The 26,776-nt window shown below is 44.5% G+C and overlaps 1 protein-coding gene across 3 annotated transcripts in view; it reads left to right on the top strand.

Moving 5' to 3' along the window:
• Nucleotides 1-26,776, top strand: part of LOC140912512 (NACHT, LRR and PYD domains-containing protein 3-like) — a 65,403-nt gene that overhangs the window by 17,308 nt on the left and 21,319 nt on the right. For all 3 annotated transcript variants that reach the window (XM_073347003.1, XM_073347002.1, XM_073347004.1), the window contains exons 4-8: nt 1,363-3,088; nt 8,573-8,662; nt 14,330-14,500; nt 17,566-17,736; nt 21,018-21,191. In XM_073347003.1, coding sequence (XP_073203104.1) covers nt 1,363-3,088; nt 8,573-8,662; nt 14,330-14,500; nt 17,566-17,736; nt 21,018-21,191 — 2,332 coding nt within the window. The remainder of the gene's footprint in view (nt 1-1,362; nt 3,089-8,572; nt 8,663-14,329; nt 14,501-17,565; nt 17,737-21,017; nt 21,192-26,776) is intronic.

Raw genomic sequence — 26,776 nt, 5'->3', positions numbered from 1 at the left:
AGAAAAGTATAGCAAAGGGAAAATGCAGGCCCTCTCTCTGGTGCTGACTTTCACTTCCAGCATCACTGCTGGGGACTCACAGGCCCAGCACATGGTCTGATCAGACACTCTAAGACCCGGCAAATGTCTACCAGAGTCAGGCTGTTTAAGGCATTGCCTTTGTCTCCCTTTGTGGTTTGGACTCACAGAAGTGTTCTAAAAGATGGAGTTGTCTTGGCTGGCTAAGCCATGAACTTACTGGACAGTAGGTATAAAGGGAAAGACTGGGAAGGAAAATGACACACCAGGGAGGGGGTGACAGCAGGAACCCCAAGCTGACATGCCAGGGTGGTGGTCAGGATTTAGCCAGTGGAGACAATTATGTCATTTGAGTCCCTCCCTCTGGCTTGCTGGTCAGGATGGCTTTCAGGCTCAGGATGACGAAGGTCCAACAGTGTCAGGGTGGATCACGGGAAATTACAAGGATGGCAGCCATGATGGTAAAGATCCATACGTCCCACTGCCCTGTTTAGTGACACCCCTCTGCCCCAAGATAAAGAGTGCTCAAAACGGGGAGCAACCTCATGCCAGCAAAATCAACTGACCACAACGCCAGTTGGCCATTTCAATTATAAACACTTCCTCCCATGTCTAGAGTCTCTCACCTCTGTTTTCATGCCAACCTGTCCTTTACCAGGAGCGTTGCAGGCCGCTGAGCACCGGTCTTCTCGACTGTAAACACTCCAGTTGTACCAGCCATTCTATTTTAAACTCTGGCCGACTTTTACAAACAATTCTATATAATGGGCTGAGTGGGACTCTTGTTACCGTGGGCAACTTCTAATACAGACATGGGCACAACACGGGTCAGTACTGAGCCAATGCACCAGCCTGGTGTTCTGCTGCTAGGGGCACCATCTCCTAAGCAAGGACAATAACTGGAGGCATCCAATTGTGGTCAATAAAGACACTATGATACCTTTATTCATACCCAAGTGCCTTGGGCAAATTCTAGTTTATGAAGTTACATTTTCTCCACCTAAATTCCCAGCACTGTTTCAATTGCACTTTGTACATTACTTTGTTGTATAGTGTTGCTATGCACTGATAAACAGTTGCCAGGTTTCTCCCAAGAAGTGGCTGCTTTACAGTGGGGGGTAAAGTGATAGCCACAGTCCTTACTCACATAAATCATTTCACTGGGACAATTTTATATGAATTAGGGCTGCAGAATCAGGCCAATAGTAAAATGATTTCTGGATTCTCTGAGGACAGGTGCAATATCAGTTTCAGTTACCATTATTATTTGGTTTATTGTAACAGATCAAGTCTTTTCTCAGAGCTTCTGGTTCAATACTTCTAATGCCTCATGTACTGATTTAGGTTACAGGAAGAAGTATAAAGAAGATGTTAAAAACAAGTATGAAGTCATACAAAACATGACAAGTCTTACTACTGATAATGTGATTCTAAACAGAAGATATCCGAAGCTGATTATTCTAGACGACCCTCATCATGCAAAGGAGAGAGAACATGAAATAATGGCCATGAGTCGGAGAGACAAAGAAATCAAGACTAAACAAGCTTGTTCTGTAGTTACGATAGACACCCTATTTACACGTGATAAACAAGGACAAACACCACAAATTGTTGTGCTGCTGGGAGCTGCAGGGATTGGGAAAACGATGACATCAAGAAAGATTATGTACGATTGGGCAGCTGGGGAACTCTATAAGAAAAAATTTGATTATGTTTTCTACATAAACTGCAGAGAAACAAACCTTATTGAGCAGGGAAGTGTGGTTGACATGATTTTTAAAAATTGGCCGAATACAAATGCACCAGTTAATGAGATTTTGATGAAGCCAGAAAAACTCTTATTCATAATTGATGGTTTTGATGAACTGAGATTCTCTTTTGATCAGACAGAAAATCTGTGCTCTGATCCCTGGGAGAAGAAGCCAGTGGAAATAATACTGAGCAGTTTATTCAGGAAAAAGATTCTTCGCCAATCCTATTTGCTAATCACCTCAAGACCAACTGCTCTGGAGAAACTCTTGCAGTGTTTGGAGTGTTCACGTTATGCAGAGATCCTGGGGTTTTCTGAAGCCGACAGGAAAGAATATTTCCACAAGTTCTTTGGAAACAAGGAACAAGCAAGACAAGCTTTACAATTTGTGAAAGCAAATGACATTCTCTTCACTATGTGCTTTATTCCCATCATGTGTTGGATCATCTGCACTGTTGTGAAACAACAGTTTGAAAAAGGTGAGGATCTTGCACAGACTTCAAAGTCAGTCACTGGAGTGTACATGCTCTGTCTTTCCAGTTTAGCGAAGCCTGTCAGCAGCAATTTGAAGCAACACATGCAAGCTAATCTGCGGCGACTTTGTTCTTTAGCTGCTTATGGCATCTGGAAACGGAAGATACTGTTTGAGGAAGCAGAACTCAAGAAGTTTGGCTTAAATCAAACTGACTCTTTTCCCCTGTCTTTGAACAAGGACGTTTTTCAAAAAGACATTGACTGTGTGAATGCCTACAGCTTCATTCACTTAAGCTTTCAGGAGTTTTTTGCAGCTTTGTTTTATGTGCTGGAGGAAGATGAAGAGACAATGGAAGATTCAGGGACTCCCAAGAAAGATGTGAAAACGTTATTAGAAAACTATGGAAACTCTGGAAATTACTTAATGTTAACAGTGCGATTCCTGTTTGGTCTCTTAAATGAAGAAAGAATGCAAATCATGGAGGAAAAATTTTCCTGTAAAATTTCATCTAAAATTAAGCCAGATTTGCTGAAGTGGGTTCAAACAAACCAACAAAAATATTTACCTTTGTCCAATGTGCATCAGGAGACACGTCATATTTATAACCTTGAGGAGTTTCACTGCATGTTTGAGATGTATGAAGAAAACTTTGTGAAAAGTGCATTGGATCAATTGACTGCACTAACATTAAATTCAAATAAACTTACCCAAATGGATCAGATGGCTTTTTCATTCTGTATAAAAAATTGTCATCGACTGGAGTCACTTTGCATATCTTGCTGTACATTTGCTTTTGAAGACCATGGGGAAGACATGCTTCCAAGACGACAGAAGTGGCTATATCAGTAAGTATCACCTGAGTTCAGAAATCTGTAGTTTAATTAACAGATAAAACATTATTTTTCTTGCGTTTTGACTACTTTGCAAAGTCCATCATTGTGGCGCAACGACACTACAAAGAACAGGGAATATCTATGCCCTAAGTGTAAAACTATGTTCTTCTCCTCAATAAAGGCAGAAAAAATAAGTCATTATCTTCTTCAGATTCTCTTTATCCAAACTCAGCTGTCCTTCCTGTTCTAAATTTCACTAAACACTGAATTTCAAGGACAGGCGTTTCTGCCTATACTCAGTGAATGTCTGAAAAAGAACATTCCCCTTGCAAAACAGAACACCCACAAACCCCTGCCATTACACACAGTAGCTGGGTAAAACTCATTGCTGACTTCCAGGGTGATGGTGCAAATTGCTCTTTCGTAGTTTGGGTGCTGTCCTCAGAGTGCTCAGTGGCCAGGAACTGTTGGGACCAAATGACAGTGGGTTGCTCTGTACTTGTTTGTCATTTTAGGGCATTGTTCTCAGACTACTACAGTTGATTTGAGCAGTACCCTCATTGACATTGTGTGCTGCAGGCTTTCATCTCGGCTTTAAATCTAGTTAAACCACTTCAAGCAAAACTATAAGCTTTAAATATTGCTATGAAATGGCCAAAGTGCAGAACGGCCCATACTCAGTCTGTGCAGCACCTCAGCTCGCAACAATCTGAGAATGGACGCCCAAGACTGTGAAGAAAACGTCCTGTGCTACTAAGAGCTTGTCTATGCTATGCCCCTGGAGCAAAATTGGTATAGTTCATCACTACAACACTGGCAGTGTAGAATCATAGATACAGAGAGCTGGAAGGGACCTTTAGGGGTCATCTAGTCCCCTGTGCTGAGGCAGGACCAAATAAACCTAGACCATCCCTGACAGGTGTTTGTCCAACCTCTCCTTGGAAACTTCAAAGATCGGTCACACGTTTCTGCACCATCAGTGCAACCTCATGCTTTTTTTCTCTTTTTTTTAAACTGAAAGTGCCACCAAATACCCTGTAGCGTAGGGGAAGGTGCACAGAGATAGCAGCTAAGAGCACAGGAGTCCTAATCCCCACCTTCTACTGGCTGCTCTAATATTGCTGTGTGCATCACAACCCTTTTAACAACGGCCCTTAGGGGAGGTGGACTATCACGCATCCATTTCACAGCTAAGATAACTGAGGTTGGACAAGGCCAAAGCGGGCAGAGCTGGGAGTGGAACCCACGTGTAAGATGACAGACACTCGTCTGCCTTGCAGGTGAAATGGGCCAAAATCTCTCCTTGCGTGATGCACATCCACACAGCGCAGATGTTTGCTCCTCTCCAGAGACTACGGCACATAGAAGTTTGAGTCTGTCACTGCATCTGTGCTAACAGTAGTGATACTTTAGGTCAAGGGTAGTTAATTATTTTTTGTCAAGGTCCAAATTTCCTGGTCTAGGTCCAGACTCCAGAGAAAATAATAAAAAGTATAATGATAAAATGTAAATAAAAAGATTTTCAGAAAGTCTTTGACAAGGTCCCTCACCAAAGGCTCTTAAGCAAAGTAAGCTGTCATGGGATAAGAGGGAAGGTCCTCTCATGGATTGATAACTGGTTAAAAGATAGAAAACAAAGGGTAGGAATAAATGGTCAGTTTTCAGAATGGAGAGAGGTAAATAGTGGTGTCCCCCAGGGATCTGTACTGTGGCCAGTCTTGGTCAACATATTCACAAATGATGTGGAAAAAAGGGTAAAGAATAAGGTGGCAAAATTTGCAAATGATACAAAACTACTCAAGATATGTCCCAGGCAGACTGCGAAGAGCTACAAAAGGATCTTTCAAAACTAGGTGACTGGACAACAAAATGGCAGATGAAATTCAATATTGATAAATGCAAAGTAATGCACATTGGAAAACATAATCCCAACTATACATATAAAACGATGGGGTATAAATTAGCTGTTACCACTCAAGAAAGAGATCTTGGAGTCATTGTAGATAGTTCTCTGAAAACATCCACTCAATGTGCAGCGGCAGTCAGAAAAGCGAACAGAATGTTGGGAATCATTAAGAAAGGGATAGATAATAAGACAGAAGATATCATATTGCCTCTATATAAATCCCTGGTATGCCCACATCTTGAATACTGTATGCAGACGTGGTTGCCCCGTCTCAAAAAAGATATATTGGAATTGGAAAAGGTTCAGAAAAGGGCAACAAAAATTATTAGGGATATGGAACGGCTTCCGAATGAGGAGAGATTAATAAGACTGGGACTTTTCAGCTTGGAAAAGAGACGACTAAGGGGGGATATGATTGAGGCCTATAAAATCATGACTGGTTTTGAGAAAGTAAATAAGGAAGTGCTATTTACTCCTTCTCCTAACACAAGAACTAGGGGTCACCAAATGAAATTAATAGGCAGTAGGTTTAAAACAAACAAAAGGAAGTATTTTTTCACACAATGCACAGTCAACCTGTGGAACTCTTTGCTCGAGGATGTTGTGAAGGCCAAGACTATAACAGGGTTCAAAAAAGAACTAGATAAACTCATGGAGGATAGGCCCATCAATGGCTATTAGCCAGGATGGGCAGGGTTGGTGTCCCTAGCCTTTGTTTGCTAGAAGCTGGGAATGAGCAACAGGGAATGGATCATTTGATTACCTGTTCTGTTCATTCCCTCTGGGGCACCTGGCATTAGCTACTGTCGGAAGACAGGATATTGGGCTAGATGGACCTTTGGTCTGACCCAGTAGGGCCATTCTTATGTTCTTTTGTTCAAAAGCATCTGGCCATCCGGGTTTGGCCGGCAGTCTGCCTATTGACTACCACTGCTTTAGGTCAAGTGGTACAAGCTCATGTTTTCAGAGAGAAATTCCAGGTTTGTTCCCAGCAGACACCCAAAAACCGGGTATTGTTGTACTTAGATTTGCTATATCTAAGTAGACTATAGTAGACCCAGACCCAGGAACGGAACCCAGTCTAACAATTCTGCCCCCCAGTGTTCTAGTGCTAATTCACACTTGGCTGCCGAGCTCTCTCTGACCCATTCCTCATAGATAGGCTTGGCAGAATTTGATTTTTATCTTTGTATAGTTTTGATGGATAATATCAATGTTTATTTGTAAGCTTTTAAAATGTTCATCAGTTTAAGTTTTCAGAGTTGCGCAAATTATGTGTTTCAAGCATTATTATTATTATTATTATTATTTTTTAGATTTTGATCAATTTAAATGTTCAAAGTTGTGGATATTATGAGAAGGGAGTTAGACAATAATTATTTAATGACAATAGATGGCGAGATGCAAAAAGTTAAACCTGTATAACCGTTGAAGCACAAACTGTTAAAATCACATATCAAAATATACAGAGTAAATATCTTTAAATCAAACTCTGCAGCATTTTTCTTACTTGGCCTATCTGTAAATTTCTATTATTATTGATGGAAATATTTTTCATCGGTTTGCGTGTGTATGGTGAAATCAGTGTTGTTGCAGCTGTGTTGGTTCCAGGATATGAGCGAGACAAGGTGGGTGAGGTCACATGTTTTATTAGACCAACTTCTGTTGATGGAAGGGACAAGCTTTGACCTGAACAAAGCATGTCACGTCTGGGGAAGGTAGCCAGAGTATTGTAGCTGAAATACAAGCTGGGACAGATGGTTAAGCATAAGGGGTTCACATATGTTATAAGAGACCACTTCAAATGAAATGAGCAATTAACAGCCCTGACGTCGTAGGACGGAGGAGGATTAATAGGGGTAGGGTGTGTTACACATTGTTGTAATGACCGATATAACCAGGGTGAAATTGATGTTTGCCGACATTTACTGTTAAAAATCAAATCCCTCTATAGGCATACCCACAGGATTAATGGTATTTCTTCCCCAAGAGATTTTTTTCCTAGCACTGAGGTGGTAGAGGTCTGGACTTTGCATCTTAAGGTTGTGATTGGGTGATACCCCATATGAGAGAAAACCATAAGTTAGTGTTAGGATTCTGGATTGTTTAAATGATTTTTTTTGTTGCAAAATATGATATTTGGAGGTGAATTTGGGATGTTGCTTATAATTATTTGCTGTATCTTAAGTGTATTTTGGTTAACAGGTGTTGTCCTTAGAGAACAGGGTGGGGCATTTTGTAGGGTTTATCTGAAGGACACGGATAGCAGCATGCAGAGGATGTTGCTGGTGTATGCAGAAAGTGGGAATCTCTGTCGTGCCAGCTCCAGAAAGGTGGTAACTTGATTTAAGAAACATTTCTTCCAGAAAACAAGCTTTGAGATCTATGGATGCAAAGTGCTGTATGAGCGCTGGTACTATTTTATTGAAAGGGAAATGGACCTGAGGAGAAGGGAGAGCTGGAGGAGACAGATGAGGGAAGGAGTGACAATGGCACAAAGATAGCTCAGGAGCTGGGATGCCGGAACAAATAGAGGGATAGAAGGAGGAGAGCAGAGCCAATGACTTTCACCCAAAATATCAAATCTGTATCATTATCTGCTTATTAGAGCTGGGCTAACAATTAATAATTGTCTCTTTTCCGCCCCACAGATTGTTTGAACAATATATGTGTTAAAATGTATTAGTTCAAAATTATTAATTTTGATTGGACACCTGATTCATCTCACAGGCTTCTGTTCTGTGAATGGATGAGCATAAACATTAGAACCAGAATTCCAATATGAAAGCTCAGGATTACAAATTCTGATTTTTTCTTCCATGCAAACATTTTGTAATATTCATGGTTTCAGCAACATTCCTGTCTGTAAACTTGTTTGCTAGAATATTTGTAGAGCATGAACAGTAAAACTGTGTGAACACAATGGAAATAAATTTACTTTAAAGTTCATCAGAATATTCTTTAATTTTTGTACTATTCCCCCTGAACTATTTTTTAGGGTGATGCTGCCTTAAAATTAACTTGCCTTCTTGTACTCTTTGGGGTCAGGAACTAATAAACCACCATTTCTAGTTACTTATAGGGATGTAAATTCACAAAGTGTAACACCAGTTACACAATACTGAGTGATAGCCAGCATATGTAAAATTATAAACAAATACTCAGATTATTGGTTTTTATCTTTATGGGTAAATTAACACTCCTGGTTAAATTAAATAGGAATGAACGTGTTTATCTCCAGAAATGATGCAACGATTACTGCCCAACATGAAAACATGTAAACACTGGAGACATTCCCATTTGTGGGAGTCTATAGAATTTTATTTAACTGCGCAAAGGACCAGCATTGTAGAAGTCCAAAAAATAAATGGATTACACTTAGTAGAACCTATTCTATTTGTGTAGGTAAAGTACATCGTAATGTATTATACATACATTGTTTGGGGGTATTTACAATGAACTGAAACTGTAGATCAACTCATACACAGTGTATGATTGCGCCATACAAAGGGGTGTTTTAATGTTCAGGAACTAGAATTAAAATCTGTCCCGAGATGACAGCATAGAACATTTCTATTCTCTCTTTTTAGGATACAGCATTGGGATGAGCCGAAGCATTCGCCTATTTATCTGCTCTGTCAAGTTTTGAAGGATCCAAACTGTAAATTAAAGAAACTAAAGTAAGTAGCTGTATTTTTCTCCTTTTAAACATCCCATTATTATTGATGTTATCATGGAAATTCTACACCAGTGCAGCCCTCTTTGCCGGGGCAGGTGTAATGACCGTATATAACTGTCTAGCTACTAAGAAATCTGTTTAAATTTCCCGTCAGTTTGCATGGGATTCCTTTAGTTTCAGCCTAGCAGTTTAATTATATTTAACCCAGCTACCAACCAACAGATGAGCAGGAGAGACTGAGGTAAGCCGTGTGTCCAGGGGAAATGACTTAAGGTCAGAGAAGACTCAAAAGGCGAGAAAGATTATTTGAGCTATTTTAATCATAGGTATTTCTAAGGTGCCTGTTCTGTTATCAGGGTATCTAATCACTGTCCATGTCTGTTTATTTAACATTCATGTATCCCCATCTGGCCTAACTTCTCCCTGATTCAAATGTGGGGTGTTTTGGGGGGTGGGGTTTTCTTCTCCTTTTTTATTTCTGTGCCATCAAGCCCATCTTTTTTTTTTCTATTTCTTTCTTTTTCTTCATTTTACTCTCTCATCTCTCACCATCTCACACTGACTCTGGTGTTGTTACTAGCAAAGAGATGATCTTGCATTTTGCTCGGGACATGGCCAGGCCAGGGCTCGGTCTGATCCCCTCTGACAAGGGGTTCTAGCTGTGGAAAACACTCTGCTCCTACACCCAAGAGTCTGAACCTGGGTTCCTCCAGCAGTTTTACAGAGTGATGAGTGGATAAGCAGTCTCTGCAACTGTCTATGCTAAAGAATAGCATCAGTGCATCTTCCTAACACACCTGTAACACTGCACGTCCGCACACATGCCTGCTTACAACAGTGCACAATGGATGACATCACCTTCTATGTTTAACCTTGCTCAGAGCCAGTGCAATCGCATCATGGCCACTACCATGCCCCTCTGCACTGTTTCAACACACTGGCAGAGCAGCTGCAGTCGTGCAATGAGTCTTCTCCCAGTGCAGTTCCACATTGTCCCTGCCCATCTGTTTGTGACAGCTTTGACAGCTTGGAGTTATTGGGCTCAACATAGGGGTGTTTGGGTGAAATTCAATAGCCTGTGCATGCAGCAGGTCAGACCAGATGATCTAACGGTCCCTTCTGGCCTTACACTCTATGAAACTGGCCCCGTCAGCTGTCAAGCGGCTCATCAGAAAACCCCATAATTTTGATAAAAATGGACAAACTGTTTCCTTTTCCAGCCAACTCTGCCACTCGTACCTCTGCTGCATGCCATCCCCACAGCAGCTGAGGGGAGACTGCCAGGTCTCTGCTCGGCCTGGCCCCAGTGCCATCCCCCATCCTTCGGATTAACAAAGATATAGCATTGCATTTCTCATTTGAACGTTTGAATTTCAAAACCGTGTCAACTTAAAAAAAAAACCCCCACAAAACCCCCTCTGTTTGCTTGGTCCCTTGGGGCTTCTTCTGAAAAACATGAAAGGCAAAATCTGTGGTTCATGAGCGCTGCCATGGTGCATGTGTGCACACTGCAAGGCACTGATTTTTACTGACGGTTTCCCTGGCTGTGCATTCACTGCCTCAATAGCAGCTTCCATGCTCATGAGTTCTGCAAAAGAGAACACCGAGCTGGATAATTACGGTATGAAAGAACCCTGGATAAAGAAAAGCTGGTCCCCAAAGCGGGGAGAATGTGAATTCATGGCAGAAATTAGTTTGGGAATCTCAGCTGGAACATCATATCCCCTATTTAGCACATGGTGCAGTAGAGGAACTCCCAGAGTACTTGCAGGTCATTGCTGTGGATTCCTGGTTTTGTGCCTGGCAGAGGAATGAATATCTCTCAGCTTTTCTGGCCCATTAGAGGGTGGGATGAGCCTGGCCTCTAGGATTGGTCCTGCTTTGAGCAGGGGGTTGGACTAGATGATCTCCTGAGGTCCCTTTCAACCCTGATATTCTGTGATTCTGTGAAATGGAAGAGCATTGGCTTTTTGCACACTGAGGGGACATACAGGCCAGATGGCCTCGGGTGACCATGGAGCCCTTAAGGTTTTGAAAGGTCTCCTCTGTTTGATATGGAACAATCCCAAATCTTTACAGGAAAGGTCTTCAGTTATGGTCTGGTCAGCTGGACCTGAACTCTTCAGCCATGAGACTGTGCTGTAGCTGATGTGGGCACAGCATCCAAGACACTTTTATTGGCATGAAAGGCATGTGTGGCTTCTTGCTGACCTTCAGAAACAACCCCATTCACCTGCTTCTTGCCATCATCTGTGAACTGCTTGAGAAGAGAGAAGCTTCTCCCAAGTGAGGAAATCATATTCAGCCAACGCTGTCTGATAGTTAGTCATCTTCATCTAGAGTGCGGACATTTGCCTTGCTAGAAGATCCAGCCTTTGGCCTCCTCATCCTCGGGGATAGATCTGGCAGCACTGGTTTGTCATCACTTCTGTTTACAGCTATTAGAGTGAGCAAGGGAGAAGGTAGGAATAGAAATATTCACACGCAGGTGGATGGCCCTGAGAGAGGCAACATGCCCACATAGATTTGGGAGATGATTGCTGGTATAAGCCAGACACTTTAGCTGGCTCCAGGATGCCTTCATTATTAGAAACAGTCCATCCCTGTTTAGGCTAATGGGTATCAGAAAGGAGGTGCTGGGCCTTTTCTTGCACCATTGACAGCTTTAGATCAAGATTGCCTGCAAGTCTTCCCAAAAGTTCTTGTAATTTTTTAAAATCTGGTAGAGTGACTGTGAAAGTAGATCTCGCAGATCCTCCAGGGGCTGAAGATGGCGTCTCTCTTCCTGCCTTTCCTACTTCCTTACTTTTACTAATTCACATGTTCCTGCTATTCCTCATCTCTATCCCAATTTCACATTTAAAAAAACAAAACACCCAGCAGTAAGAAAAGTGGCACAATTCTTAGTTTCCTATCACTAGATTAATTTGCTTGTATGTTCTCTCCCCACCCTTAACCCTTTATCTGGTTGTTTCTCTGAGACTATAACCCTCCGGGGTAGGGACTGTGTCATTATCTTTGTTTGTAAAACACCCAAAACAATGGAGCTGCAATTCTGCTTGGAGCTTTGGGGCACTACCATCTTCTAAATGTAGAATAATGATGGAAAGAGATCTTTATTAACATCCTCTTAAATCTTCCTCACACGCTGCTCAGAATTCTGTGAGGCAATGGAGATGAAGGGGTGGGGGTCATGACCTGGGAGATGGATGGTCTCTGGGAGTGAATCTTCCCTGGAGTTGATGATCTTTGAAAAGGAGGCTTCCTGAGATAGCAACCGTGAGGTTAGCTCCACAGCTTCATGGATGGGGAAGCCCATATGGGTTAACAGATCCACAGAGACTTGGAACCTTAAGGCTGTAATGATCCTAGAGCTCCACATGAAGGAATAGATCCCCAGGGAAGAGATGTGGATGGGGCATGTAAGGGTATCAGAAAGCACCCTGGTCAGAGGCAGCACTAGAGGGATGATGGACACTTCCTGTTCCTGGGTTCTGGGGAACTTCAGCATGGGCCTTGTCCTCCATTCCAGAACGTAACTAGGCTGGAACTAAGGCTCCCTTGCTCCCTGCATTTCCTTTCCCCTGTGTGTTGCCTTGATGCTGTAGAATGCAGAGAGGTAAAGGGGGGGGGGTTTCTGGGCAGGAGCCACAGAGGAGAAGAAGGAAAACTAGCACTGGTACCACATACCGCTCTTATCAGTCGTGCCAGCCTGGATCCCCAAAGGCTAGTACCCCAGGTGCTCGGGTTTAGCCCGCGCATCAAAGGATCCCCTCTCTATGAATGCATCCCCATGGTCAAACATCCCCCAACCTTCCTCACAGGACCGATCCTTGAGCCAAGTGTGGAACTGCGTTATTGTATCACGGCTTCGCCCTTCTCCTGTAGGGACTGGACCTATTCCACTGATGATCACCCAAGCCTCCACTTCTTTAGGCATCTTCCCCAGCCAAACTTAGCTGTCCTTGGTGTCTTCTAGAGGAGACTGGCACTGTTATTTGTCCCGACATGTAGGACAATCCATGGACTTTTTTTGCCACACCTGTCAGGCTCCATTTCAGCCTCAGGTCCATATCTCATATCCTTGCTCCTGGCAGATAGCACACCCTTCTGTTCTCTGGAACTGCTCTGGTGACAGGTCTGTCAGTCCTTTTTAGTAAGAAGCCCTTAATCACATAGACCTGCCTCTTCCTGGTATTGTTGTGAATCCCAGGATCCCTCCCATTTGTTGTTCTTTCTATCAGCATATCATTCTGACCTATGTTCTCTTATAGTCCCCCATCCTTCCTAGAGCTCTGATCCAAGGGTATCTCCATCATCTCTTCCTCTCTTTTGCCTGGACTTCTTCTTCTGCCTTATCACCTCACCTTCTCATTGCTTCTCCTCCTTGCCTTCATCAGCTGGTCTCTTCCTCTGCCTTGTTCTCGTGGTCACATTTTTCCAAGAGTCACTCCCTTGTGTAGCAGACACTTTTCAGGTCCTCTCGTTCAGCAGGTGTCTGTGAATCTTGAGTTGTGTGTGCAGCTTCCTCTCTTCCATCATGTCTTCAAATCCCCATCTGAACTCCATCGTCTCCATCTGCATCTTTGCTCCTCCGATCTTCTCCGTCACGAGCGCTACCAGGCAACAGTTCATACATAATTCTCTCCTGTCAGGCACCGACTCAAGAATGCTGTACACTCCCTAGCTTCTGCACCCAGACATCTTTGTCTCCTCTCCTGTTTAGGTCACCTCTCTTGCTGCCTCAGTAGCCATCATTGCCTGCTCTTCCTAGTCCTTAGCCTAAAAGAAAAAAGGAGAAAGATCCCCCTACCAAGCTCCCAGACAGATTTCCCTGTTTGCTGTTCTTTGGTCACTGTTATTTACACTGTAGCCTTGTCTGCTCTGAACACTGCAAATTTCCCACATTGCACTACCGCTGGGGCAGCTCTCTGAGTTGCAGTAATGGCTTTTGAGATTTTTTCTAAGAGCAGGGTCAGAGGACGCAATGGTTACTAATGCTAGCAGACAGTCTGCCACCAGGGCAGCTGCACTGGTGGAAGGCTAGGCCTCCAGTGAAACTGTTGTTACAATCTATCAGATTGGCCTTGCTAGAGAAATTCCAGCCTTTTCTAGTGTCCCAGGGGTACTAGGAGAGGAAGGTGGGCCTTGAGACTTGGGCAAAACTGAGCCCCTCTATGAAGCCTGAATGTTCAATGCTACATATTCCATGGGTGGTGGTTTGTTTTCTGAGTGCTAAGTAGAAATGATGGAGCAAGAAAGAAGAATGGGTTCCCCCCATCCACAAAACTGTAATATATCTTCCAGTGCAGCAGCATTTCATTATTTACCATTGAGATTCCTTCCCTCCATTTCTTTCCACTCCTTTGACCCCTTCTTTATAATCATGTTCTTTTTAGTAGGACAAGCCCAAGTGTTTCTGCTCAGGGGATGGAGTTTGGGAACTTTGGCTTAGAATAACATATGTATGCGATCAATGAGAGCTACAGATGCATGTGGATTGAAATCCACCCATAGTATCGTGTCCTTAGCATCCGCTACTACAGCGATTTTATTGTGATTTTATTCCCAGACTAAAGGAATCTTTGTAGATAGTCACTGGTACCCACTGAGGGAACTGGACAGACAGGAGTACTAATTTCCCTTTCTGTTTATCTGTCTCCTGCAGGCTTGTGAATTGCTCTCTCACAGCCGCTTGCTGCAGGGATCTCTCCTCTGTTCTCAATACCAAACCAACCCTGACAGAATTGGACCTGTCAGATAAAGTCCTGGGAAACTCAGGAATTAAACTGTTGTGTGAGGGACTGAAACATCCAAACCGCAAAGTGCAGAAACTGAGGTGAGTGTTTACAGGTTTCTTTGAAGCGAAGAACTCAGCAGGGTGTGAGGATGGGGTAAGATGTCCGCTCCCTTTCAGGTACATAGGTGAGTGAAAGGTGAGTGTCCCTCTAGCCCCTGACATGTCTGTGACTCATAACAGCCTGAGGGCTTGTCTTATTTGGAAAATGGAAATAGAGGTCCAAACTGGAGCACTAATAACAGTCCCCGCCCCCACTTGAGGAATAAGTGTTAGATATAAAACAAAAAAACCCACCCTATGTTAAAAGAGCATTAAGGTTGCAAAGTCAAGCACAGAAGTTAGGGAATGCCAGAATTAAAGTTGCCTGGGTAACCTTAATTCAGCTGCCCTGTGCATATGCATTACAATACATTCTTTAATTACATGACCACATATTATTTGTTCCAGAGGAGCCCTGCCTCATGCAGTGCACAGGATGGAGAGCGCTCACTGAATCAGCAGCTGTTCACTATTCTGTTTTATCCTCAGTATAGAACTGGGTGTTCGTGCAGTTGAAGGTGGGGTTGGAGGTGAAGCAGTGGCTCTTGGTCTCCTACAGGAGGCTGCTCTCGCTGCATGGTGGTGCTGCAGGGAGCTCTGCATAGTCAGTGTGTAGGCCGACTCGCAGTCCGATGCCTGTCTCAAACATGGTGCAGTGCATGGCCTCACTCCTCTTCAGTTAATGCTCCTGGCTGGTGTTCCCATCCACTTCTCCATCTGTCATGCTGTCCAGCTGCAGCTTTGAGATCTCCAAAGGCCAGGCCAGAGCTGTGCTGCTCCTCTATACCCTCAGCAGGAGTCACCATCTTCTCCTGCTCTGAGGGGGCTCTCAGGGGAGACAGGATGGCCTTCTTTGTATCCCCACAGTTGCTCCTTCTGCAGCTGAGTGGGCATCACCTCCTGCCATCTTCTCCTCCACAGGAGGCTTTTACACATCTGTCTCAAGCATCTCCAGAGGTGGCAAAAGGAGAGTAAAGTATAAGCCAAGAGGAGTCAGGAACATCCTCCATTGTCCCAGGGGTCCGTGTGCCAACGGGATAAGGGATGTCAGTGGGTAGCAGTCCCTCCCAGAGCGTGGTGCTGGGTTATGGAAATGAAGAGACATTTTAGGTTGACAGAGTGATTGACAGTCCTGAATAATTCAGTGGGGTGTGACTTAGTGGTTGCTGTGGCAGAGGAGGAGGAGGATCTGTTGGCCTCTTCCATGGCCAATGAGCAGATGTGAAGAATTCTTTGTGCAGATATTTGTTTCTTCTTAGATTTTTCCCAACACTGACACTTGGGGTTTGTTCCTTCCTGCTTCATCTGTCCCAGGTGAGACAAACAACAGAGCTTTGTGAGAACCATAAAGGGGAGGAGTGTATTGGAAACCAAGTGTTGATGGCAGTGGTCAGTCAATGATTGTGATGTCTCACTGCTACTTCCAGGCCCTGCCTACTTGGTAGGGGATCAGTGTTTAATTTGCTGTAACTTAATTCAGATTAAGTAACAGAGTATTAAGGCCACTTTCTTCATGAATATGAGCAGTCAAATGGAGGTTTGATATGCTTTAATTTATGTGCATTGATGTAATGCCTTTTTAATTGATTTGGGTCTCACAGTCAAGCTAAAGAAATCAAACCTAATGCTGACAGAGTCAATAGAATTCATCGGGATGATCTTGGTCTCCAGAATTGCAAATGTCTTTCTCCTTCAAGAGAGATTTCAGAACATCTGTCAACTAATATCTTAGATTGAGACTTGCCCTCAAAACTCATAAGGGTCTATCTTTGACTGTTAGGCCACATGGCCTCAAGTACTTACATGACACCCTTTGCAAGACTCGAGCTAAGGCTGTTACAGTCACAGATCGAATCAGTATTTTACCCAAGCATTCACAACATGAAGAAGGGTTGAAATCCCCCAAGGGGTCATTTGTCTCTTCATTTGTCTCTTCTAATCCCTAACAATATATGTCAAGGAATTCCATTTCAAACTCCAGTCCTTGCTAAGACTCCGATCACCAATGCATCTAGACAGGGGAGCTCACTTAGTTCAGTTGCAGACTCATGGTCTTGGGGCAGCAATGGATTCAGTGGGCCACTTAAATGTCTTGGCGCGGAGGGCTATCCATTTAGCATGCAGGTCCTTTCTCCCAGTTGCAAAGGGCCTGTCAATACAGATCTTAGTGGACTATTACACAGCCATGTATATCAAGAGACAGAGGCAGCAAGATTGGACTCTTTGTCAAGAATCCATACTGCTATGGGAATGATGCATTCTGCATCAACTCAGTATCGTAGTATGGCTTCTCCTGGTAGGTGTAATATCCTGATTGATCAGCCAAGCAGGAAGAGCACGTCCTCTCACGAGTGGACATTAAAAGGCACAGTCCTTCAGTTAGTCTCCCATGAATGGGGATTTCTTCAGATAGATCTTTTTGCCATCAAAGACAAGTGCCCACTATTTTGTTCCCAGGAAGAAAGGAGCTAGGTCTATTCTACTGAATAGAAGAAGGTATTTTAGAAAATCACCCAGATGATTTTTGCGGCCTATGGTAGTAAAGTTAAAGATAAATTGATTTCTGCACAGAGACTGTCTAAATTGATTTTTGACTATATCAGCACAGGCATAGAACATCTTGACGAATCAGTCACTGTAAGGTAAGTAACCATTCTTTTTACCCTGAGCATTTTGATGTCAACACAGATTAGGTTATTTCCCTCCTCCGTTCTGAGGAATGATGGACTTTCGTGCCCACCTATCATTCCCAACTAGGCGCCTCAGCCCTGTATTGTCTGATGTATGACCGTGTTGCCATCTCTCTCAATTTTATCACAAATCTCTTGTAGTGATGGAGGGGGCTATGCAGGAGTCAGTTTTGGTGGCTAGGGACAGGGCTTCGGGAGGGAAGTTTACCCCAAACTGTATTTCCCATTGGTCAATGGCAGAGGTTTGGCGCTTGAAATATCTGGGCCATTCTGGATGCTGAATGGTCAGGCAGAGGGGCTGCTGGGCAGGGCCACCTATCAGAACGGTCCCATTCATGCCGTGATCACTATGCTCTGCATTGCTCTCTCCCGCAGATTGGAATATTGCTGCATTACAGGTGCTGGCTGTGGGGATCTCGCTGCTGTTCTCAGAACCAGCCAGAGCCTGACAGAGCTGGACCTGAATGGCAATCCTCTGGGAGATTCCGGAGTGCAGCGGCTGTGTGAGGGGCTGAAACATCCCAGCTGCAAATTGCGAAGACTAGGGTAAGTAACATTTGGCTTCCTCTGGATTTACAGGTGTCCTCCATGTAAAGTGTTTGACAGGGTGTGTTGCTGGTGTTTGATGTCTGCTCCCTGCAGCTACATGGAGAAGATGAAAGTTAAGTGTTTTTACAGCACCCGCATCAATGACTCATAACGTGCGCCCAGCTGCCCTGTTCAGAAAATGGATATTGTAAGTAAATCTGGGCCCACACCAGACAGCTGGCTCTCCACCCCTGGTCATTGCTGAATATATATGTTTAGGGTACGGGAGGGAGGGCAGGGTTGTAAATATATTAAACAACTTTTTGTGATTTTTTTTCCTGTTGATTTTTTTTTTGTAAAGAAAGAGTCAGTAAAAAATACAAAAGAGAAGATCCACATACAGCTTGTATTTGTTCCCAAATACGAAAGCAGTTTTACAACTCACTGAAGCTGCACAAATACGTGATAATGCTACCTGGATATAACACATTAGGATGGAGGTTATATTAATAAAATAGACGTAGATAAATAGAGGCGGGAATGAGGGAGAGGGAAAAGGCAGGAGTGGTTAGGTACAATGAAAGTCTGGCACTCTTCATGCTGTCTTAGCCTTTGTTCAAACATATCCAGAAGAGATACGTTAGCAAATGTCTTAGCTGTAAGTTGTGCCACTCTGCGGAGGGCGGCAGGTCATAGCACTGCTTTAGCAGTAGAAAAGGAGCAAAGCCCTCATCACTGACTAATTGGGAAGCCTGTACAATGCCCCTGCTCGGCCAGTTCTTCCAACTTACAGGTTTGCATCTAATTTGCAAGTCTGGGTTGCCCATAGGGACGTGTGACATGATACCTGTTCCTTTGTCAGGGGTGGGGGAGGGGGATCAGGTGCGGGTTCCCAATGCTGGATGGAAGTGGATGTAGAGGATGGCTTTGGCACGCAAGAGATTTCCTCCACCATGCCAAACAGTACTCCCTAAAACCCCCAATTATTAATAATTATTTAAAAGCGCTCACTCTTAACCTTCAGCTACCAGCCTATTTTATAGATCACTTTACTAACTTTTGATACTTTGTTTTTACTAGTTTTACATGGAAAGATCAAAAGAGGCCCCAGGACCCCCGAGGATTCTAAACCTCCCTGTCTGAGCTGAAATACTCAATTTGGGTTTCAGCTTCAGCCCCAACCATGGGGGATCCTGTGACCCAGGGTGTCCTTCAGTGCCAACTCACATCAGGCCTGGCACGCTCACTGTCCCTGCTCGCTGTTGTCAGAATCTGTATCTAGAAGGTGCCACGTAAGGGATCACATGTAAACTGAGGACACGTTGGTCATTAGTATTATTGCGTGATGTATGTGCAGTTGGTGTATAAAGAATTACGGAGGTGAGCTGGAAGTATGGTCTTAAAATATGTTTGGTGGAAGCCCAGTCTGTCCTAGACAAAAGAATGACTCTGTCTCCAATGTAAATTGAACAAGATGAGGTCAGTACATTTATATAGAAGGTAAACAAAACCATCAAACTAGCAAGCCTGGGGTGGCGGCCGTGGCCACTTAACAATCCCAACAGAGGACGGAGGCTGTACCCCCCAGGAAGCCTTCCTGGCTCTTGAAAAAGAGACAATGGACTTTGGGAAATAGGATGCATAAGCAGAAACAGACAGCCATTTTTGCATCCATCACCTGAAGGACATGAGGTCAGAGCTCTTGAAATCTAAGGAAAGCTGGATCCTTCAACCAAGGAAGCTGAAGTCTCTAGGAACTGAGAAGCCGTAGAGCTCTGTGAGGCTCAAACAGGGGAGGTGGTACTCTATAACCCATGTCTTGATGGCAGTGGTCAGTCAGTGACTGTGATGTCTCACTGGTTCTTCAAGTCCTTGCTTGATTGGTAGGGCACCATTATTTTGTGACCATAGCTGGGTCTTTGAGCTTCTGGGGACAAGCCACCATGGCCAGAACTTTTGCCTGGAGACGATGAGAGTTCTGCTCTCCATTTTATGGAAAGGATGGTCTGATTGGGATAGGACAACGATTGTTGCTTACATCGACGTTCATTATGAAGATCAGATACAGGGTGTGACCAGCTTTGTGTGTGTGTGTGTAGGCCCAGAGACTCCATGTGACATTCATTGGGTGAAAAGGGTAGACTAGATCAGATATATTGTTGATGTAAATGCTGAAGTCTCCAAGGATGGTAATTCTTGAGAACTCCATCACCATACCAGGCAGTGTCTCTGTCAGCTTCTCTGGAAAACCTGTGCTGTCTGAATGCTAGTGTTGATCTTGTCATTGGTCTCTTTGACGTAGATACACTCAAAGGTCAGGGGAAGAGGTGGGGGTGGTGTCGGAGAGGAAGTCTTACCCCAAACCTTATTCCTCATTGGTTGATGGCTGAGGTTTGGAGCTTGAAATGTCTGATTTATTCTTAATGCTGATAAGGGTGACGAGAAAGCAGTGGGGCTGAATCAGGAAGTCCCACCCAACACTGGCTTCTCATTGGACAAGGGGTGGGGCTTGGGGCAGGGCCTAGTGTAATATGCATGGATTCTTATGAAGGAGACTTAGACAAAGCTGAGAGAGATGTTTCAGAGTAACAGCCGTGTTAGTCTGTATTCGCAAAAAGAAAAGGAGTACTTGTGGCACCTTAGAGACTAACCAATTTATTTGAGCATGAGCTTTCGTGAGCTACAGCTCACTTCATCGGATGCATGCCATGGAAACTGCAGCAGACTTTATTTATGCACAGAGAATATGAAAAAATACCTCCTCCCACCCCACTGTCCTGCTGGTAATAGCTTATTAATAGCTATTAATAATAATATAATAATGGCTTATTAATAGCTTATTAATAGCTATTACCAGCAGGACAGTGGGGTGGGAGGAGGTATTTTTTCATATTCTCTGTGCATAAATAAAGTCTGCTGCAGTTTCCACGGCATGCATCCGATGAAGTGAGCTGTAGCTCACGAAAGCTCATGCTCAAATAAATTGGTTAGTCTCTAAGGTGCCACAAGTACTCCTTTTCTTTTTTCTGAGAGAGATGGTTACTTATTAGAAGCAAAGCATGGGTCATCTCCAAAGTGTGATGCACTCTCTCTCTCTCTTTCTCTGTTTCTGAACCTGCATGTGCTGCCAGGCATGGCTGTCTTAAAAATATCCTCCCAGCTAGCGCTGGACTCTTGGCCCAGTTTCAATGCTGATTGGTCAGGAGAGGGGCTGGTGGGCAAGGCCACTTATCAGAACAGCTGTGACGAGCGCAATTCACGTGCTGATCACTCTTGTCTGGATTTCCTCTCTTTTGCAGGTTAGAAAGCTGTCATCTCAAAGACACGTGTGGTAGGGATCTCGCTGCTGTTCTCAGAACCAAACAGAGCCTGACAGAGCTGGATATGTGTTATAATTATAATCTGAGAGATACTGGGGTGCAACAGCTGTGTGAGGGACTGAAACATCCAAACTGCAAATTACAGAGATTGATGTAAGTAACGTTTGGCCACCTCTGTGTATTTACAGGTGTCCTTTGTTTAAAGCGCTCACCCCTGGGGGTGGCTGGTCTCTGATCCCTTTACTGTCTCTCCAGCACTTGTGTCAGTGACTCACAACATGCACCAGCCTGTCTTGTTTGGGGATTGTAAGTAAAGCTGGGCCCACACCAGACAGCTGGCCCCACAGCCCCAATTTTGGGGGGATAAATAGTTTTTTTCCTTTTAAACAACCCTTAATAAAATGCATTTATTAAAAAGAGCGCACTCTTACCTTTTAGCCAACCCCCATTCTACAGCTATTTAAATTACTTTTGACACCCTGACAATTTAATTTAAAACAACTAAGAGAAAAAGAGGACTTGGCCCTCTGGCTCTTCTGAACCTCCCCACCGCCGTTTTAGCTCCAGTGACTCTTGCCTTTGACGTTCGACCTGCTCTCAGCAGAGAGACCCCACCAGTGTGAAGACAGACCCTTTGAAGTGCAGCCCAGTGGGAATGGGGATGTGTGTGTTTATGGTTAGAAGTAGGGCAGGCCAGAATGAGTGCCTATGTTGGACTTGCAATTAAAATGAAAAAAAAAAAAGGGGAAACCTGCTGGGCAAAGCTATTGTTCTTCCCTCTTCTGTATCAATAAGTTTCTATTTCTTCATGTCGGACACTCCGCCACCCCACGCCCACACCGCTGGCCTGTGATGTCCTGGGAAAATCTGGAGACTTTCAACAGATTTTCCAACACCCATTGTGAGGCTTCTGCTCAGATTTCCAAACAACCTGCATGTTGGATGCTGAACCCTCAGAAGCACTAGCTGAGTGAATGGCAAAATCAGCCTCCTTTTTCAGTAGCTTCGCTCCATCATGGGAGGTTTGGGGTTAATGCAGGACCCCCCTTGTCTTCCAAGAATGTCCAATCCTTTGCCTGGAGGGCTGAGTAGCTTCTCTCCCCATCTGTTTCCACCAGTCCTCAAGCAAGGCTTCTTAGCTCTGCCTATCAGTGTGTAGATGGATAGGACTCATCTCATGGCTTTTTGTTTTCTCCTTTTATTCCCATAATTGGTGATGTTTCGCGTCTTCCTTCTCAAGGCTGACAAGCTGCCACTCTCCATTATGCACCCTGCAGCAGAGAGAGCCAATCAGCAACTATCAGTGATCCCTGTATGTGGGGAAAGGAGCCATCTGTCAATGAATTCCCCTTTCAGCAAGTACCACCCCACGCCCTTTCCTTCCCTCCTGCTTCCTCTAGGAGCCACCACGGGGTTGCAGCTCCCCTTGGTCAGTGCAGCTACAGCTTCTTGTCCACTCCTGAAAAGCAAGACCTGCAGATCACTGGTGCCTCCCTGTAGGAGATGAAATTAGTAGTTTCCTTCCCCGTCAGCAGTAATTGGACTTGCAGAGAGTCCTATAGTGATGGTGTCTTCTCTCCCTGGTGCCAACAGCCTCTGCTCTCCCTCACAGCCTGGAGAAGGGTGGGGAATGAGTAACTCACTGATGGTGATGTAGGGGGTGGGGATGGGAAGGGAAGATACACAGCTGAAGGGTGTCTGCTTCACTGCTGTGCTGCTCTGTCAGATCTGCTGGGAGATCGACTAGCTCATGGAATAGTCTCCACCTGGAAGTGGTGGAAGCTCCATCACTCGGGACATTGTCATACTAGACTAGGCAACTCACAGGGAAGTGTACTTTAGGGACCAATCCTGCACTGGTGGGGGGGAGGTATTAGGTCAACTAATGGGAGGGGCTAATGAGCCTGGTACAGTGTCATTCCCCCCCACCTGGGTCTGGCTCTAATGTGCCAATACACGAGCTGGGGATTGCTGAAACTCTGCCATGCCCCCCAGCCCACACACACCAGGGAGGTTGTGGGAAGTGGTCTAATGCCAGCTCTGTGACATGCAGGGATTCCTCCACAGAGGGAATCCTCAGGTGGCTGGGTAGAAGAGCTTTATGGCCCCTTCGTGTTGCTGGAGCAGAGACATCACCCTTCTGCCAGGTGTTGTCCGGCAGCAACGAGGGCCAGGCTCATTATCTAGGGGTTCCTCTTAAAATTACAAAACAGAAGGGCTCAAGCTCACACCCAGAAACCTGGGACAACTATGCACCTCCCCTGGGCAAGGGGAATCTTCTTCGGCTATCCCTCAGTGCAAGGATGATGTCTGCCAAAGGGGTTCATTGCTGAGTTTTTAAGTGGCTGAGGAGCCTAATTCTTGCCCTGCAGATTTTCCCACTGAAGTGACAGGTGTAATCTTGGAGGAGATATAGTTTGTTGGCTGGAGCGTTGTGCCCTTTCTTTCCTCCTTTGTTGCTTCTCTTTCTCATGAGAGTGTCTGTTCTCCTCCAAGTGAGCTGTGGCTTGGTGTATGGTGTGATGCCACTGTGTTCTGTTTCGCGCCAAGTCCTCCCAGTTTGTTGGGTTGATGCCTCCCTTTGTAAGATGTACTTTCAGTACGTCTTTGAAATGTTTCCATTTCCCTCCATGAGCCCTTCTTCCCTGACTTAACTGAGAGAAGAGAACTTGCTTTGGGAGGCAAGTGACAGGCATATGTACACAGTGGCCAGCCCAGCGGAGTTGGTATTTCATGACCTGCGCTTCTATACTGCTGATGTTGGCTGCAGAGAGAACGCTGATGTTGGTGTGTCGGTCTTCCCAGCTGATTTGGAGAATCCTCCTGAGGAAGCACTGCCAAAACCACTCCAACCGCTTGAGATGTCATCTGTAGGTTACTCAGGTCTCACACCGACAGAGAAGAGTGGGAATGACAACTGCCTTGTAGACCAAGATCTTGGTACCTGTTTGTAGATCCCTCTCATTGAAGACTCTTTTGAGTAGTCTTCCAAAAGACGTGCTGGCACAGTGGATCCTGTATTCAATTTCTGTGTCAATGCTGGCTGTTTGGGAGAGGTGGCTGCCAAGGTATGGAAAATGGTCCACATTTTCCAGGGGTTCTTCGCTGATGGTGATTTGTGGAATACGAAGAGTAGTTTGTGCAGGTGCGGGCTGGTAAAGTACCTTGGTTTTCCTGATGTTGAGAGAGAGAGACCCAGGCTGTAATAGGCATTTGCAAAAAGATTTAGGGTGCTTTGCAGGTCAGCCTCTGTGTGTGCAAGAATGACACAGTCATCTGCATACTGAAGGTTAGTGATGCCAATTCTCATGATCTTAGATTTTGTTTGGAGACGTCGAAGACTGAGGAGTTGGCCATCCATACGGTACTCAGTCCTGAGTCCATCAGGAAGGTGGTCGCGAATGAGAATCAGGATCATGGCAAGGTAAATGGAGAAGAGTATTGGAGCAGTGACACAGCCCAGCTTGACACCAGTGCAAATGGTGAATGGTTCGGTCTCTGAGCCATTGCACAAAATGGTGGCAGTCATCCCATCACGGAGTAGTCTGATAATGGAAATGAATTTCTGTGGACAGCCAAACCTACACAGCACCTTCCATAGGGCATCACAATTGATAGAGTCAAAGGCCTTGGTTAGGTCGATGAATGCCATGAACAGTTCCTGGTGTTGCTCTCTGCACTTCTCCTGAATCTGTCCTGCCATGAAGATCATGTTGATTGTGCCTTGGGATGGCCTGAAGCCACACTGTGATTTGTGGAGGAGTTCCTCGGAAAGGGGGAGGAGGCAGTTTAGTAGGATCGAGGCAAGAATCTTCTCTGCGATGGAGAGGAAAGCAATACCTCTGTAGTTCCCGCACAGTGATTTGTCCCCTTTCTTAAATATTGTAACAATGTTAGCATTCTTAAAGTCAGGTGGAATTTCTTCGCGGGTCCAGATTTTTGTCAAGGAGTTGGTAAAGTTTGTGCTGGAGCATTGTTCCACCAACTTTAAAAATCTCAACTGGGATGCCGTCTGGGTCTGGTGCCTTGTGATTTTTTTTTGTCTGGGTGATGGCATGCTGGACTTCCTCAAAAGATGGGGGATCAGCAAGGTGTTCCATTGCTGAGCATTGTGGAATAAAGTCGATGGTGTCTTCAGAGACCGTGAATTCGAAGTTTAGTAGGCTCTCAAAGTGCTCCTTCCAGCTTTGTTTAATGGCTGCATTCTACTTGAGGAGAGCGGAGCCATCCTGAGAACGTAAGGGGGTCAGGCCTTTGGAGCTTGGCCCATATATAGCTTTTGTTGTGTGAAAGAAGCTGTCATAAATATAAAGGGAAGGGTACACACCTTTAAAATCCCTCCTGGCCAGAGGAAAAATCCTTTCACCTGTAAAGGGTTAAGAAGCTAGGATAACCTCACTGGCACCTGACCAAAATGACCAATGAGGAGACAAGATACTTTCAAAAGCTGGGAAGAGGGAGAACTTCAAAGGGTCTGTGTCTGTCTGGGTGAGGCTTTTGCCGGGGACAGAACAGGAATGGAGTCTTAGAACTTAGTAAGTAATCTAGCTAGATATGCGTTAGATTCTGATTTCTTTAAATGGCTGAGAAAATAAGTTGTGCTGAATAGAATGAATATTCCTGTCTGTGTGTCTTTTCGTAACCTAAGGTTTTGCCTAGAGGGATTCTCTATGTTTTGAATCTAATTACCCTGTAAGGTATTTAGCATCCTGATCTTACAGAGGTGATCCTGTTCTTTTTACTGTTTCTTCTATTAAAATGTTTCTTTTCAAGAACTGGATGCTTTTTTCATTGTTCTAAGATCCAAGGGCTTGGGTCTGTGGTCACCTATGCAAATTGGTGAGGATTTTTACCAAACCTTTCCCAGGAAGTGGGGTGCAAGGGTTGGGAGGAAAACAACGCTTTCCCAGTAACTCAGATAAACGTTTGGTGGTGGCAGTGGAAGTCCAAGGGCAAAGGGTAAAATAGTTTGTACCTTGGGGAAGTTTTAACCTAAGCTGGTAAAAGTAAGCTTAGGAGGTTTTCATGCAGGTCCCCACATCTGTATCCTAGAGTTCAGAGTGGGGAAGGAACCTTGACAGAAGCTTCTCATGTCATCCTGGTCTACGAAACCCTGGATCTCAGAGGTCTTCTCTTGCCACCACTTGTTTTTGATGTCACGTAGCCTCCTTTGGACTTTGGCTTTAAGCAGGTGATAGGCCTCATGTTTTCGTTTGTTAGAAGAATCATTTTGCCAGTTACAAAATACAGTTCTTTTCTGTTGAATTAATGCTAGGATTTCCTTGTTGTTTTCGTCAAACCAGTCTTGGTGCCGATGAGTGGAATATCCTATGGTTTCAGCACATGCATTGTGAATGGTGTTTTTAAGTTGATCTCAATGCTCTTGAATGTCAATGACGTTGTCTGGCATGTTAGAGAGTTTTTCAAACAGATGTTTCTGGAATGTCTTGCAGCTGGCTTGGTCTTGAAGTGCTTTGACTTCGTACTGCTTTCGTGTGTGGTGGAGCGAGCTGCAGGTACATGACTGATCTTACGAATCGATGGTCTGTCCAACAGTGATTGGTACCCCTCATAGCTTGTGTTATATGGATGTTGGTATAGTCTCGGGTTCTGACTATAACATAGTCAAGGAGGTGTCAGTGTTTGGACCTAGGATGTTTCCAGGTGGACTTAAATTTGTTACTCTGCCTAAAGATGATATTTGTGGTGAGCAGGTCTTGTGCCACGCATTTGCTGAG

Source organism: Lepidochelys kempii, chromosome 6 (assembly GCF_965140265.1).
Source record: "Lepidochelys kempii isolate rLepKem1 chromosome 6, rLepKem1.hap2, whole genome shotgun sequence".
NCBI classification, from domain to species: domain Eukaryota; kingdom Metazoa; phylum Chordata; order Testudines; family Cheloniidae; genus Lepidochelys; species Lepidochelys kempii.
This window is presented reverse-complemented; position numbering and strand designations above follow the sequence as displayed.